We start from the raw sequence: 12,869 nt of genomic DNA, 5'->3' as shown, positions 1-12,869 counted from the left end.
CCGTTCGTTTCAGTTAATAAAGAAAGATGACAAATACTAATCTGAATCTGATTTGCATCATAATTGGACTATAAAATTCAAATCATCATTCTTTTTTATTTTTTATTAATCTGCTTAGATTCAGGTCCATAGCTAATCTTTCAATTTGTATGCATATGTTAAACAACTGCAATCCATTGATAGTAACAAAAGATTACATTAAATTCTGGTAATCGTTTAAGCAGTCAAATTTTTTACGATGAATGAAAAAACAGGAGAGCGAAAGGGATGACAATGGAAACACTATATGAGTAGAAATTATACATCAAATTCTAATTGGATTAAAATACAGCCTTGCCACACAAGACTATGAAATTAAAAGGAAAACCATACTCAGATGCCAAGTTCCACATCAATTTACTTAATCAAAATACTACTACAAAAGGTCTTGTACAAAACTAAAAAACCTAATGCTTGATACCCTAGATCCATAGAACACAGTGGTCTTCATCATAACAACAGCTTCCTTCCAATAAGAGCATATAGTATCAAATCTGTACGGCTCCTCCAGTTTGATGAAGCATTGCATCAATCTCATCACCATCCTCCATTTCCAGCTGAAACAAGGAAACAATACAAACAATTCATCATCCTGCAGAAAACATGAGTGACTGTGTACACTTGTGGTTCCAAGTGAATGGCCGTGTGTGTATGAGGAGACACATGTAAATTATGTAAATGTGATAGAAGAGAGAGGGACCTCATCAGGCGTCTGCTCTGCTCGTAGACGGCGACCATCAAACAAGAAGGCAATTGAATTCAGCTCCACAGACTGGCGATCACAATATGCGTTCATAAGCTTCTTCAGTTGAGTGCTTCGTTTGATCCTGAAAAACACTTCATTCCCATCCTGCAAATGAAATACAAAATCATCATTCATCTGCTCACCGAAGTTTTCACGACAATAATCTCTATCTTCAGAGCATAACACTCACAGACAAATTCGTAGATTATGATTCAATACTTTTGGAATTACCAACAAGAAAATCTCAAACTCTATTGCAAAAATGGAATTAAATGAACACGAGACGGTAAAGTTATGGGATGGAGACATAAATAAATGGAACTAAATGCAACTCAACAAACAAATCACCCACTATCTTATTATCATGACAAAAGACAATACAGAACAATGACAAACATACTTCAAGGAGATAAGAACACACACAATTCAATTACTTAGGAAGCAAAATCATCATAATGGGCAAGAATAAAAACAATAGTATTACAAAATAATAAAAGGGTAAATGAAGTACAGCCGGAATTACAAGAGATTATAGACCACGGATATAAGCATAAAACAGCAACCAAACACAGCCTAATCATTATATCAATCTAAATACCTTAAGCCAAACAAAAACTAGGCTGTGGGAATTGAAAAACAACAACCCTCTTATGCATTTTCTTTCCCGCGGTCAGCTTTCTCAGAAATCATACAATCTGAATCATATTAAAATTAAACTGATAGTCTTTATGAATAAAAAAAAGGAAAGAAAAACATAAGCAGGCATTTTGCAAAAAAAACCCCTAAAAGGCCAAAAGAACATGCAACATATTAACTTCAAATAATTCTTAAAAACAAAAACTTGAAGAACTCATGAGAGGCCAAAATTACAATCAACAAAAGGAAAAAAAAAATAAAAAAAAATAAAAAGAAAAAACAACCAAAGAACACAGATGGGTGAAGTTCAGATAAGAAATAAGGACCTGGCCTTTCACTTTGAGGTTGATGTGGGCAGCTTGATCGTTGGGCTTCTTGTCCTCTTCTTGCTGCGGAGTCGACATCTTCGTCTTCTGGCTCTGTCTCTCTCGGTCTCTGTATGGTCTTTGTAAAACGAATGAGATTAGGGTTCTCTTCTCTCTCTCCTATTGTTTTTTATTTTCTCGGTTGTACCACCACGGCGCTACCACCGACGGCCTTTTGAGTGCCACAGCGCAATAGAGATTGAACACGTGTCACAGTCTCATTGGTAGAATCATGGGTCTGGGCTAAAGTGCAAAAAGTCATATAACCCACTGAAAGTTTCGTCCCAAAAAAGAACCCACTAAAAAAAGTTGGAAAATTAGAATAAGCCCATTACATAAATAGGGCCTTCAAGGTCCCTCTAGGCCCAAAGATAAGCTTTTGGGTCAACGTCAAAGGGTTATATTCTTTCATCAATGCTTTGAGAAACAAACAAAGGAAAGTCCTCCTCATGTTATAAATTTATATTCCAAGGCTATTTGTTTTTTTTTGCTTTATTTATTGATTGATGACAATTTGTTAGATGTGCTAACATGCATGTAACGTCTCTCTCATGGACAAGATCAAAAAAAGCTTTTGGATGTAGCCAAGGGAGGGAAAGCAACTTCTCTATAGATATGCATAAGTTGGCTTTTTGGGTGCAATATTGGTGTTATGGCTTTTTGGGTGCAACAACGGGTTTGGTTGCTCGAGTGAATCCCCAATATCGTTGTTATAAATATATATATATTTTTTTTAACAAGAAAAAAAAGACTCAGGAGGATCTAGACTTTAAGGAAAGTTTTGGATTCAACATTTGCGTAATTGCTGATCTCGAATGTCCTAAACTTGACATAACAAATGCCTAAAGTTAAGTGGTTTCTCTTCAAAAACATTCTTCATGATGCCATTAGCCCTTAAACACGCATTATTTTGAATATTATTATCTTCAAATGTTGGATTGTTATTTGACTTTTCTATAATAATGTCCGAAGTGTTTAGAAGAGTGATGAGGAAATTCTCCCTATGATTATCTCCAATTGTTACTTGACTTTCCCGTGAAGACTTTTTTGGTTGGTCGATTTCCCGTTAAAGACTAAGCACTTCCATTTGCTTGTAGTAGCAGCCAACGTTCGAAAACCAGTTAAATGATTAATAATAATAAAACATCAGATATTTTTATTTATTTATTTATATATATATAATATGATGGTGTAATTAAATTTATGATTATTCCCCAAACCTCCAAAGTCAATGGACCCCATAGCATCCTATGCACAAATATCACTGTACAATTAATTAGATCCGTTGCATTCTTCCAGCTCATTTGATTGGACAGGTGGAAGCAATCCAAGCCAAACACTCAACAGTAGAAAATGAATATTCATTAACCCAAATACCCATAAAAATTAAAATAAATAAATAAAACCACAATTTTGATGAACCCTAGGAGCCTCGCAGTGTTATTAATCCATGTTATGTTCTGTAGGTGAAGTGAATCATAAAATAAAACGGTCGATTTTGAGGGGAACGTGAGGTCGGGCCCACGTAGGGCCCTTAAGTCCTAGTGGAGAAAAGAAGAAGATAGTCGACTGGTCCGTTGGGAGTCTTTTTTTTCCTGTCCCTGTCATGCACGTGGGTCCCGCCATCTCGATCCCCACGTTATTCCTCTAACCCCATAAAAGCACCATCCCTCTCCTCTTCCTCTGCCTCACTCCCCACGCTCACTCCACTCTCCCATTACCTGCAAACAAACCTGAAACAACAAAGAAGAAGAAGCAGCTCTCTGCAATGCTCTGTTTCTCCAAAAACCAGAGCATGGACCGCCACCTCCTCACTCTATCTCTCCTCCTTCTCTCCGTTTTATCATCTCACGCAGGTAACTAAAATGCTGAACAAATTAAACTATCTAGTATCTTGAAATAGTGCTTGGGTTTTTCTTTTCTTTTTTAATTTTTTTGTCGTTTTGTGCTACATTTTGCAGATGCAGCTTCTGTAGGAGTGAACTACGGCAGAATCGCCGACAATCTTCCGTCGGCGTATAGGGTGATGCAGCTTCTCAAGTCCCAGGGCTTGGAGCGGGTGAAGGTCTTCGACTCCGACCCGGCCGTGCTCCGAGCTCTCGCCGGATCCAACATCAAGGTCACCGTCGACGTCCCTAACGAGCTCCTCTCCTCCGTCGCCAAGTCCCAGTCCTTCGCCACCAACTGGGTCCAGCGAAACGTCGTCGCTTACCACCCCAACACTCAAATCGAAGCCATTGCGGTCGGCAACGAGGTCTTTGTCGACACCCACAACACCACCAAGTTCCTCATGCCCGCCATGAAAAACATCCACACAGCTCTCATCCACTTCGACATCCACTCCGCCATCAAAGTCTCCTCCCCCATTGCCCTGAGCGCCCTTCAAAACTCCTATCCTGCATCCGCCGGGTCGTTCCGACCCGAACTCGTTGAAACCGTTTTCAAGCCAATGCTCGAGTTCCTCCGTCAAACCGGGTCCTACCTCATGGTCAACGCCTACCCTTATTTCGCTTACGAGTCAAACGCCGACGTCATCTCACTAGACTATGCTCTCTTCCGTCAAAACCCTGGTGTAGTTGACGCCGGTAACGGTCTCCGTTACCTCAGCCTCTTCGACGCTCAGATCGACGCCGTTTTTGCTGCCATGTCGGCTTTAAAATACGACGACATTAACATGGTAGTGTCCGAAACCGGCTGGCCTTCAAAGGGTGATGAGAATGAGGTAGGTGCTAGCTTGGAGAACGCTGCTGCTTACAACGGCAACCTCGTCCGCCGGATCTTGACCGGTGGTGGGACCCCCCTGAGGCCGAAGGCAGATTTGACCGTCTATCTCTTCGCTCTGTTTAACGAGGACAGGAAAAACGGGCCCACATCGGAGAGAAACTACGGCCTCTTCTTCCCCAACGAACGCAAAGTTTACGACATACCGTTTACGGTTGAAGGGCTGAAGAACTACCACGACCACCGGTCGCCTGTCGCTGGAAACCAACACATGACCGCACCGGTCAACGGGGGCGGAGACGTGTCGAAGAGTTTGACCGGGAACACGTGGTGCGTGGCGAATGGTGAGGCGGGGAAGGAGAAGCTGCAGAGGGCTCTAGACTACGCTTGTGGTGAGGGCGGGGCAGACTGCCATCAGATCCAGCCAGGCTCCGCGTGTTACGATCCTAACACACTGGAGGCCCACGCATCGTACGCTTTCAACAGTTACTACCAAAAGAAGGCACGTGGGGTCGGCACGTGTTATTTTGGCGGGGCGGCCTACGTGGTCTCTCAACCACCCAGTAAGTACTTTACAGTCATTTCTCATTACGCAGTGGTACATGTTAGTGAAATAATAATGGTTGTGATACTAAAATGCGCTGCCGTGTGAAAATTTGACTCTTGGTCCACGAGATGTTGGCACGCGAGGTCAAATGACGTCACGTGATCATGATTTATTGGGGGTTGTGTTTGTCTTTTACTGTTTACACATTGGTGTTACCGAGGGCATTGATTTTGCTTTATATTGATATACTGTTTAGGGGTAAAATATAATAATGTTGTTTATATGTTTTTGGTTGCAGAGTACGGGAAATGTGAGCTGCCCACTGGATACTGAAGAAGGCAGGCAGGCAGGCAGGAGGAGGGTTTTATTTAGTAATTTTGGGGGCAAAGGGGTGTTAGCCTAATTGTTGCTGAAGTAGGGTTTATTAGTTTAAAATGAAATTCTTTGTGGTGGTTTCGTTTTGTATGTATTGTTGGGTAGTTTAGTATGCTACTTTACTTTGTGTTTCAGACTATTTAACTTTTGACTGTTATGTTAATAACTTTATACTTAATTATCAATCTCTGTTATTTTTTATTTTATTTAGATAATTTGATGAGTTTGAGTTGGTTGGATAAGAGAAGGGGACAATGATTGTTTGCACGGTGACAAAACAAGATGATGGAGACTCTGCGTCTCAACTGGGCGCACGTGAAAAACAATTGGGATACAGATGGCTGCTGCCAAGACCCAAGAGAGGGTCATCCATGGATGCATATAGCTGTATAGCCTTGTCTTCTACGAGAGTTTTATTGGACATTTCTGGTTGGATAAGTGAAGGGAATGCCACAAACTCAACTCTCTGAAACCCTTGCACATTTTCGAGTGTGTCACCTTCACGTGGTGTTACTATGAACATGAACATGCCTTGCTTGAATCAGATTAGATTAGTGGGGGCAATGTGCATATCGGCGCAGTACTCAAAATCAGTGGCATCATCGTCACCCTAAACATTACAAGTAAAAATAAATTAAGAGTAGAATAGTAGTAACTAATTGACGAGTGACAACAAATTTGTACGATGCATCTTACTGAAAAGTAGGTACAATTTTCTTATTTTACTCCCAATCGACGAAGGGTCGAAGGCCTTTCACGACTACCCAAAAGGTGTCCCCATTTTTCTTGCAACTTCTGGTTCTCCCATGTGATATAGGGACCACCCTACTCCATTTTCACGTTTCATCGCACTACCCGCTACGGTACATTGTATTCTCTTTCTCTCTACCTCCTCTTAACATTATTTAGGGTTATGTCGGCCCAAAAAAAATCTAAACCAAATCAAATTATCATTTAGTTCAGCTCGGTTTAAGATTCTTTCTATGTGACTCGGATTGGTTTAATTTCCCGGTTTAAGATTACACTTTTTTTAAATTATATAAATCGCTCGAATTGGTTTTGATTTGGGCAGTTTGAACGACTCATGCAGTCTCACTTCTGATATCAATGTGTTTGGGCTTTTGTGTTTGGGAGTGACTGGGCTTTACTAGACCCCCAAGAAGAAGACCAATTGTCTTGATGGCCAAACATACTTCTTGAGGAGGTGGTTTGATCAAGAACTCTATAGTGAGGACTTTATGTATGACTCTTAAGTGAGGTCTTATTTTTTAACTGTTGGATTAAATTAGTTAGTCTGATTCAACGGTTAAAAGATATAATGAGTAAAAAAGATGAATTCTTAATAGGCCAGTTCTACAAGAATTAGAATACCACCTTCCACTTAATAATTAAATTCCTCCAAAATCAGGAATTCAATTTCTAATTTTGTGTGGGCTCCACTTACTTTTCAATTCCGTAATGTGAAGTAAACACATGAATCCTCAATATGTGGAATCAATTCCGGATGAGAATTCCAATTTCGGATGAGAATTTCAATTCCCGATTAGTAAATATACCATCAATTCAATTCCTCATAATCTAATTACAAATCAGCAAACATGCCATTAGTGGAGTGGAGCATTTCACCAAGCATGTGGTGGAGGAATGTTATGTTAGGCTGTGCTAGCCATATGCACGGTCCGCCCCTCAGTGAAGCAACAATTACCTCAATAAGAGGACAATATTTATTTATTTATTTTCATCCCTTCAAATGTTCATAGCTTAGTAAATTTAAGTTTTTATTATATTTTTAATTTATTCGAGCTTTCCATTGTTGATCACTTTTGCCTCAGCCTTTTCCTCACTGATTATGTTGTTGACTGTCAAAGCTCTTCGTTTCATCTGAGTCTCAGTAGGGAGCTTTCTGTCTGTTGCCAAAACAATTAGACGAAGAGGGGATACATATAGTGAAGAAATATGTAGAACGGTTCCCTTTTCAAATCTCCAACGTTCTTTAGTCGTGCATCATACTGCAAATTTTCAAAGTAGTATGTCAATATTTTTCATGTTGTGTTAACCGGTTGTATACAATTGTGTGTTTTGATCATTTTAATCACATGATTAAGAACATTAATATTGTGTACAACTGGTGAGAGATAAAGAATTTCATACACTTTCAAATTGAGAACGATAATCGAAGATCCAACCTATGTGACTATACCAAAATCCCCGAACGGGACTATGAGGGTCTTTCAATGTGTCCGTAAATTGGTGGTGAGATCGGTGTATGCTCACCCATTCAAGTGGACTTCTCTGCAAACAGATTCAACAGGAAGAATGAGTCTATATATATATATAAAGAAATTTTTGTTCTACTAAAATTACAAAGATAAATACACACCTGAAATGATAGAACAGCACAATAGGCAAACAAAACCAATTATCGTACTACAGCGGAAGTTGCTCAGGATGGGTGACCAACTAGAAAGTTGTTCCTGAGTTCTCAGAAACAAAACCGTGAAAGCAGAGAGGGGGGCCCAAAGCCAACAATATCGTACTACAGCGGAGCCGATCTCGGGATGTGACATCTTATCTCTACGGGCACTTAAAAAAAAAAAATCTACATGAGTAATTAAAGAGCTAGCGTCAAGTCAATGGTGGGACGTACGCACGTGACAAGCAATGTCTGCACATAGAAACATAGATATTATTGGGGCAATTAGAATATTCTTGCTGAAGAATATATGTATATATATAGCGGCATGCATGCAGTTGAGAGATTCGAATATATGTATATATATAGCGGCATGCATGCAGTTGAGAGATTCAGTGTCATCATTTGAGGAATGAGGTGCTTAGTCATTGGATCTATTTCAATGAAATCATGTGGTTGAGATTGATTTTAGTGTTTTAAACTTGTTTGTGTCTAATGACTTGCCAAAAACCCACATGTACGTACGCTTTACTGCGTCCACGTGTTATAATATGGATGGGCAATATGGTTAATATTTCCCACTTTTATGATATAATATCAATAAATATCCATTTATATATTCTAACAAATGAGTTATACCATGTGACATACTCCCATACTACGTACACTATAATTACTCGCACTTAAAGCATCCACAATGGAGTCCCTAAACCATCTCCTTAAACAAATTTTAGGGAGGAATTGGAAAAATACAACTCCAACCATGCTCTTTCATTACCTTCTAAAATAAAGAGACCTCTAGGAACTCCTAAATCTGAGGTGAGAGAAATGACTCATAGTGACTCCTTATAATTTAATGTTTGTTTCGTTTTATGCATAGTTTAAACTTTTAATTAATACAAACTATTTTTTTTTATAGAGATGATAACCAATTATATTGAATTAAAAAATAACTATATTATTTATGACTTTCTAACTTATGGAGTATGATTGGAGTTCAAATTTTATAGAGTTCCTAAAATAACTTTTGTGTGTTTTTAGCTAAATTTTAACTAAAGAATAAGGAGCATGACCTTTGCGCCTACATAATTACTGACTAATTCCTTGTAATCGGGTATTTATTATTTCAGTATGTGGTTGTGAAAGCAGCTGGGATATAGAATGTTGGTGTTGACATCGGACAAGCCATTAAATAGTGGTTACAACATTATGTAATTGACAGATAGCATAGCAGTTTGAATCTTTCAACGAAAACAATCAATTTCAAAAAAACAAACCAAAATTTTAATTTGACCCTTATTGCCATTATGGTGGTTTTGCTGCTAGCTAGGTTGCATTTGCATATGACTTTGTTCTTTAAAGAAATTTTACTGGTCATGTACGTAATAAATTTTCAACTATAATTTTTATACTACTTTTTTGCAATTTGATCCTTTTTATTTTATTTTTGTCATTCGATAGGGAAGGAAATGGGGGAGTATTATATTGGGTTGCACAAGACTGTCTTTCACGGGAATTGAGCTCGGGTGCACTGTGCAAAAATCCTCAAGATTGCCTCAAGATTATCTTAAAGTAAAAATCATCATCAATTTGCAAACAAATTACAAATTAAATCATCTTTCATTATATAACCAATCAACATGATAATGAAGTAAGTCATTTAGTATATATAAATTGAAATTTAGATACATACTTGATTTGAATTCAGATTTAAATATGACTATTTGCTTTTGAGTGACATTTATGATTTTTTTTTTGGTCAATTTTTTTGTGTTGAAACCTTGAAATTGAAAAAAAATAAATTATCAAAAGATTAAAAAAGAGAGCCAAAGAGAGATGATTATTACTTACAAAAAATAATGTGTTTGCCTTTTTTTATTATTATGATTATTAATTGTTACAGTTCTGATCTCTTGGACCCCTGTAGTCCAAGAGATTTATGGTCACTCACCGTTGGATGTAAATTCAACGGTTGACTTGAATCGGGTAATAATCATTTATGTCATATTGCAGCATTTATATATATCATTTTGAACCATTGGATTAATATCCAACGATGGGTGACCACAATCTCTTGGACTCCTGTGGTCCAAGAGATCGGAACTGTTAATTGTTATTACAAAACAAATTACAAATTAAATAATCTTTCATTATATAACCACAGTCCTGATCTCTTGGACCACAGAAGTCCAAGAGATTGTGGTCACCCACTGTTGGATATTAATCCAATAGTCCAAAAAAGTTTCTTAAAATGAGTGCAAGAGTGAGTGAACCGTTGAATTTACATCCAACGGTGAGTGACCACAAATCTCTTGGACCCCTGTAATCCAAGAGATCAGGACTTGTATATAACCAATCAACATGATAATGAAATAAGTCATTTAGTATATATAAATTGAAATTTAGATACATACTTGATTTGAATTCAGATTTAAATATGACCATTTGCTTTTGAGTGACATTTATGATTCTTTTTTGGTCGATTTTTTGTGTTGAAATCCTTGAAATTGAAAAAAAAAAAAAATTTATCAAAAGATTAAAAAAAAAGAGCCAAAAAGAGATGATTATTACTTACAAAAAATAACGTGTTTGCCTTTTTTTATTATTATGACTATTAATTGTTGTCAGTCCCGATCTCTTGGGCCACAGGAGTCCAAGAGATTGTGGTCACCCACCGTTGGATATTAATCCAATGGTTCAAAATGATATATATAAATGCAATATGACATAAATAATTATTACCCGATTCAAGTCAACCGTTGAATTTACATCCAACGGTGAGTGACCATAAATCTCTTGGACTACAGGGGTCCAAGAGATCAGGACTGTAATTGTTGTTACAAAACAAATTACAAATTAAATCATCTTTCATTATATAACCAATCAACATGATAATGAAGTAAGTCATTTAGTATATATAAATTGAAATTTAGATACATACTTGATTTGAATTTAGATTTAAATATGACTATTTGCTTTTGAGTGACATTTATGAATATTTTTTGTGGTCAATTTTTTGTGTTGAAATCCTTGAAATTGAAAAAAAAAATTATATCAAAAGATTAAAAAAAAGAGCCAAAGAGATATGATTATTACTTACAAAAAATAACGTGTTTGCCTTTTTTATTATTATGATTATTAATTTTTACAAAAAAAAGGACCAAAAAAGAACTAAAACTATGATATACACAAGCGAGTTTTGAAGTCGCGCCCTAAATAAAAGTTGAGGCCCTTCAAACCAACATAACTAAAAATGTTTTTGTGTCAACAATTTACTCACTCGGTATATATATAACATTTGTTATACATATATTATACACATAAAAAAAATCGAGACCCTGTGCAGTGGCACCACTTGCACACCCTCAAGGCCACCCCTGCTAACACCTGTGACAAAGTAGAGAGCCACAGCCGCCCAAAATGCAGGCCAGTTGAAATGGAATGGAGCCAAAAGTGTAAGGCAATGCAGACCCAAAACCAGAACCACTGAGCCTATGTCCACGAAGTTCCATTCCCTCCCCAAAAACTCTACCCTCCACTGCGTCGCCCAACTTCTTCCCATTTCTTTTCATATGTGGATATGAGATTAATATTGCATGGAAATTAAAAAAGAAAGCTTTCGTATTATATAGACTCAGAGTTGTTAGCAAATTAGGGCATGTCACGTCATCTCTCTGGCCAACTTGCCAAGCATGTCATGTGATGTCATTTATGGCCATGTGTTTCATGGTCGAATGAATTATGCCCATCTAGCCATGCAGATGCATTCATGTGCCCCAGTCTTTGCAGCTTTCATTAAAATATATATATATATATATATATATATATTCATGCAGTATTGGAAAAAATAATAATAATAAGGAAGGAAGGTTGAAATAAATATTTGGAATCTGAATGTCGCTTGGCTCGGAACATCCCCTCCCGTTCTTTATTTATTATGACATGTACGTTTGCTGTTCTAGACTTTATGATATTATTTTTTTTAAAATGTTGACATTCATCACTTATAGCATTTGACAACGTACATATTTATCTGGTGATATTTGAAAGAAGTTGAGATTTCACTTTAAAATCAATTGGTAATGGGAGGAGTAGCCCAACTTCTTATAAGTTCTTATTATGTTTCTCAACTTTTTAATGTGAGACTCTTTATTTTCAGATTCTCACAATATTTTCATCACTTATAGCCTTAGTCTACTAGTTGCATTAAGTATATGTTTTGCCGGAAGGCTAGAATGAAGGGTCTTTGCTTTGTTAATTGTTTTGTTAGGGGTTTGTGGTTGAATTTATGTGAGTCTCCCAATCAACAAATACAAAAACAAATGGCTCCCCGCATCTTAAGGCCAAAGGTGATTTGGACTCCACTCTAACCTATACGTGATTAACGAAACATTACTATCTTCACCTACAAAAGAACGGTACAATTTATAATTCAGAAAAGAACATTATTAATTTTGCCGGAAACACACATTATTTCCCAGAACTTGGTACTTCCAAGACAATGACTGACTGCAAATAGGCCAAATATGAGTGTCATATCAAAAACTTAACTAAATAAAATATAAAATATAATGAATGGTTCTACTACTAATAGAATCGAGGCCTTTTATGATAAAACTCCACATTTATTGGGTTTTAAAAGTGGTTAAGTTGGAGATAATATCGATGTTGCTATTAGTAGGCTGCTGACCCGTCTCTCTGAAAATTAACATTTTATATATTAAAAAAAGACTCATTCTAACATGATTTATTATTATTATTATTATATTTTTTGTAATGAGGTGAAATACGGCAGTTGGAATGAATATACTCTTGCGTTTTAGTTGGTGCTATAGCTAGGGCAAATACTTCCGTTTCCCACTTCTTTTCAAACTCATGCTTTTTGTGAATGCTCTTGTAATATTGTTAGGGGCAAAGACTACTCTTCCGTTGTTCAACATCTAACGTAATTATAAAGAAAAGAATGAGTGCAGTCATCTGCGAGCTCTACTCTCTTAGCACTCTTTATACATGCATATATCCTCATTA

At 37.1% G+C, this 12,869-nt stretch overlaps 3 protein-coding genes across 3 annotated transcripts; 1 reads left to right on the top strand and 2 right to left on the bottom strand.

Annotated features, from left to right (window-relative positions):
- Window positions 1–265: 265 nt before the first annotated feature.
- On the bottom strand, window positions 266–1,927 carry LOC117623469 (small ubiquitin-related modifier 1-like). The gene is made up of 3 exons (XM_034354461.1): window positions 1,747–1,927; window positions 740–889; window positions 266–596 (listed from the first exon to the last, which is right to left on the bottom strand). Exons 1-3 carry the CDS (start codon window positions 1,822–1,824, stop codon window positions 528–530), a joined length of 297 nt encoding a protein of 98 aa, XP_034210352.1. The 5' UTR covers window positions 1,825–1,927; the 3' UTR covers window positions 266–527.
- A 1,532-nt stretch (window positions 1,928–3,459) lies between these two features.
- LOC117621358 (glucan endo-1,3-beta-glucosidase 12-like) lies at window positions 3,460–5,634 on the top strand. The gene is made up of 3 exons (XM_034351786.1): window positions 3,460–3,641; window positions 3,747–5,069; window positions 5,352–5,634. Exons 1-3 carry the CDS (start codon window positions 3,554–3,556, stop codon window positions 5,384–5,386), a joined length of 1,446 nt encoding a protein of 481 aa, XP_034207677.1. The 5' UTR covers window positions 3,460–3,553; the 3' UTR covers window positions 5,387–5,634.
- Window positions 5,635–7,350: 1,716 nt separating this feature from the next.
- Window positions 7,351–11,403, bottom strand: LOC117621923 (palmitoyl-monogalactosyldiacylglycerol delta-7 desaturase, chloroplastic-like). Its single transcript, XM_034352448.1, has 3 exons — window positions 11,179–11,403; window positions 7,580–7,720; window positions 7,351–7,437 (listed from the first exon to the last, which is right to left on the bottom strand). Exons 1-3 carry the CDS (start codon window positions 11,401–11,403, stop codon window positions 7,351–7,353), a joined length of 453 nt encoding a protein of 150 aa, XP_034208339.1.
- Window positions 11,404–12,869: the final 1,466 nt, after the last annotated feature.

Source organism: Prunus dulcis, chromosome 3 (assembly GCF_902201215.1).
Source record: "Prunus dulcis chromosome 3, ALMONDv2, whole genome shotgun sequence".
Classification (NCBI taxonomy): Eukaryota; Viridiplantae; Streptophyta; class Magnoliopsida; order Rosales; family Rosaceae; genus Prunus; species Prunus dulcis.
This window is presented reverse-complemented; position numbering and strand designations above follow the sequence as displayed.

What these genes read in the sequence shown, in the direction of transcription:
- LOC117621358 (XM_034351786.1), top strand. Translation starts at nt 3,554, where the DNA reads ATGCTCTGTTTCTCCAAAAACCAGAGCATGGACCGCCACCTCCTCACT. An exon ending in CGTTTTATCATCTCACGCAG is followed by an intron (nt 3,642 to 3,746) that starts GTAACTAAAATG and finishes TACATTTTGCAG; the next exon opens with ATGCAGCTTCTGTAGGAGTG. An exon ending in CGTGGTCTCTCAACCACCCA is followed by an intron (nt 5,070 to 5,351) that starts GTAAGTACTTTA and finishes TTTTGGTTGCAG; the next exon opens with AGTACGGGAAATGTGAGCTG.
- LOC117623469 (XM_034354461.1), bottom strand. Translation starts at nt 1,824, where the DNA reads ATGTCGACTCCGCAGCAAGAAGAGGACAAGAAGCCCAACGATCAAGCT. An exon ending in ACCTCAAAGTGAAAGGCCAG is followed by an intron (nt 890 to 1,746) that starts GTCCTTATTTCT and finishes TTTCATTTGCAG; the next exon opens with GATGGGAATGAAGTGTTTTT. An exon ending in CAGAGCAGACGCCTGATGAG is followed by an intron (nt 597 to 739) that starts GTCCCTCTCTCT and finishes TCCTTGTTTCAG; the next exon opens with CTGGAAATGGAGGATGGTGA.
- LOC117621923 (XM_034352448.1), bottom strand. Translation starts at nt 11,403, where the DNA reads ATGGGAAGAAGTTGGGCGACGCAGTGGAGGGTAGAGTTTTTGGGGAGG. An exon ending in AAGTGGTGCCACTGCACAGG is followed by an intron (nt 7,721 to 11,178) that starts GTCTCGATTTTT and finishes ATCTGTTTGCAG; the next exon opens with AGAAGTCCACTTGAATGGGT. An exon ending in ATCGTTCTCAATTTGAAAGT is followed by an intron (nt 7,438 to 7,579) that starts GTATGAAATTCT and finishes GAAAATTTGCAG; the next exon opens with TATGATGCACGACTAAAGAA.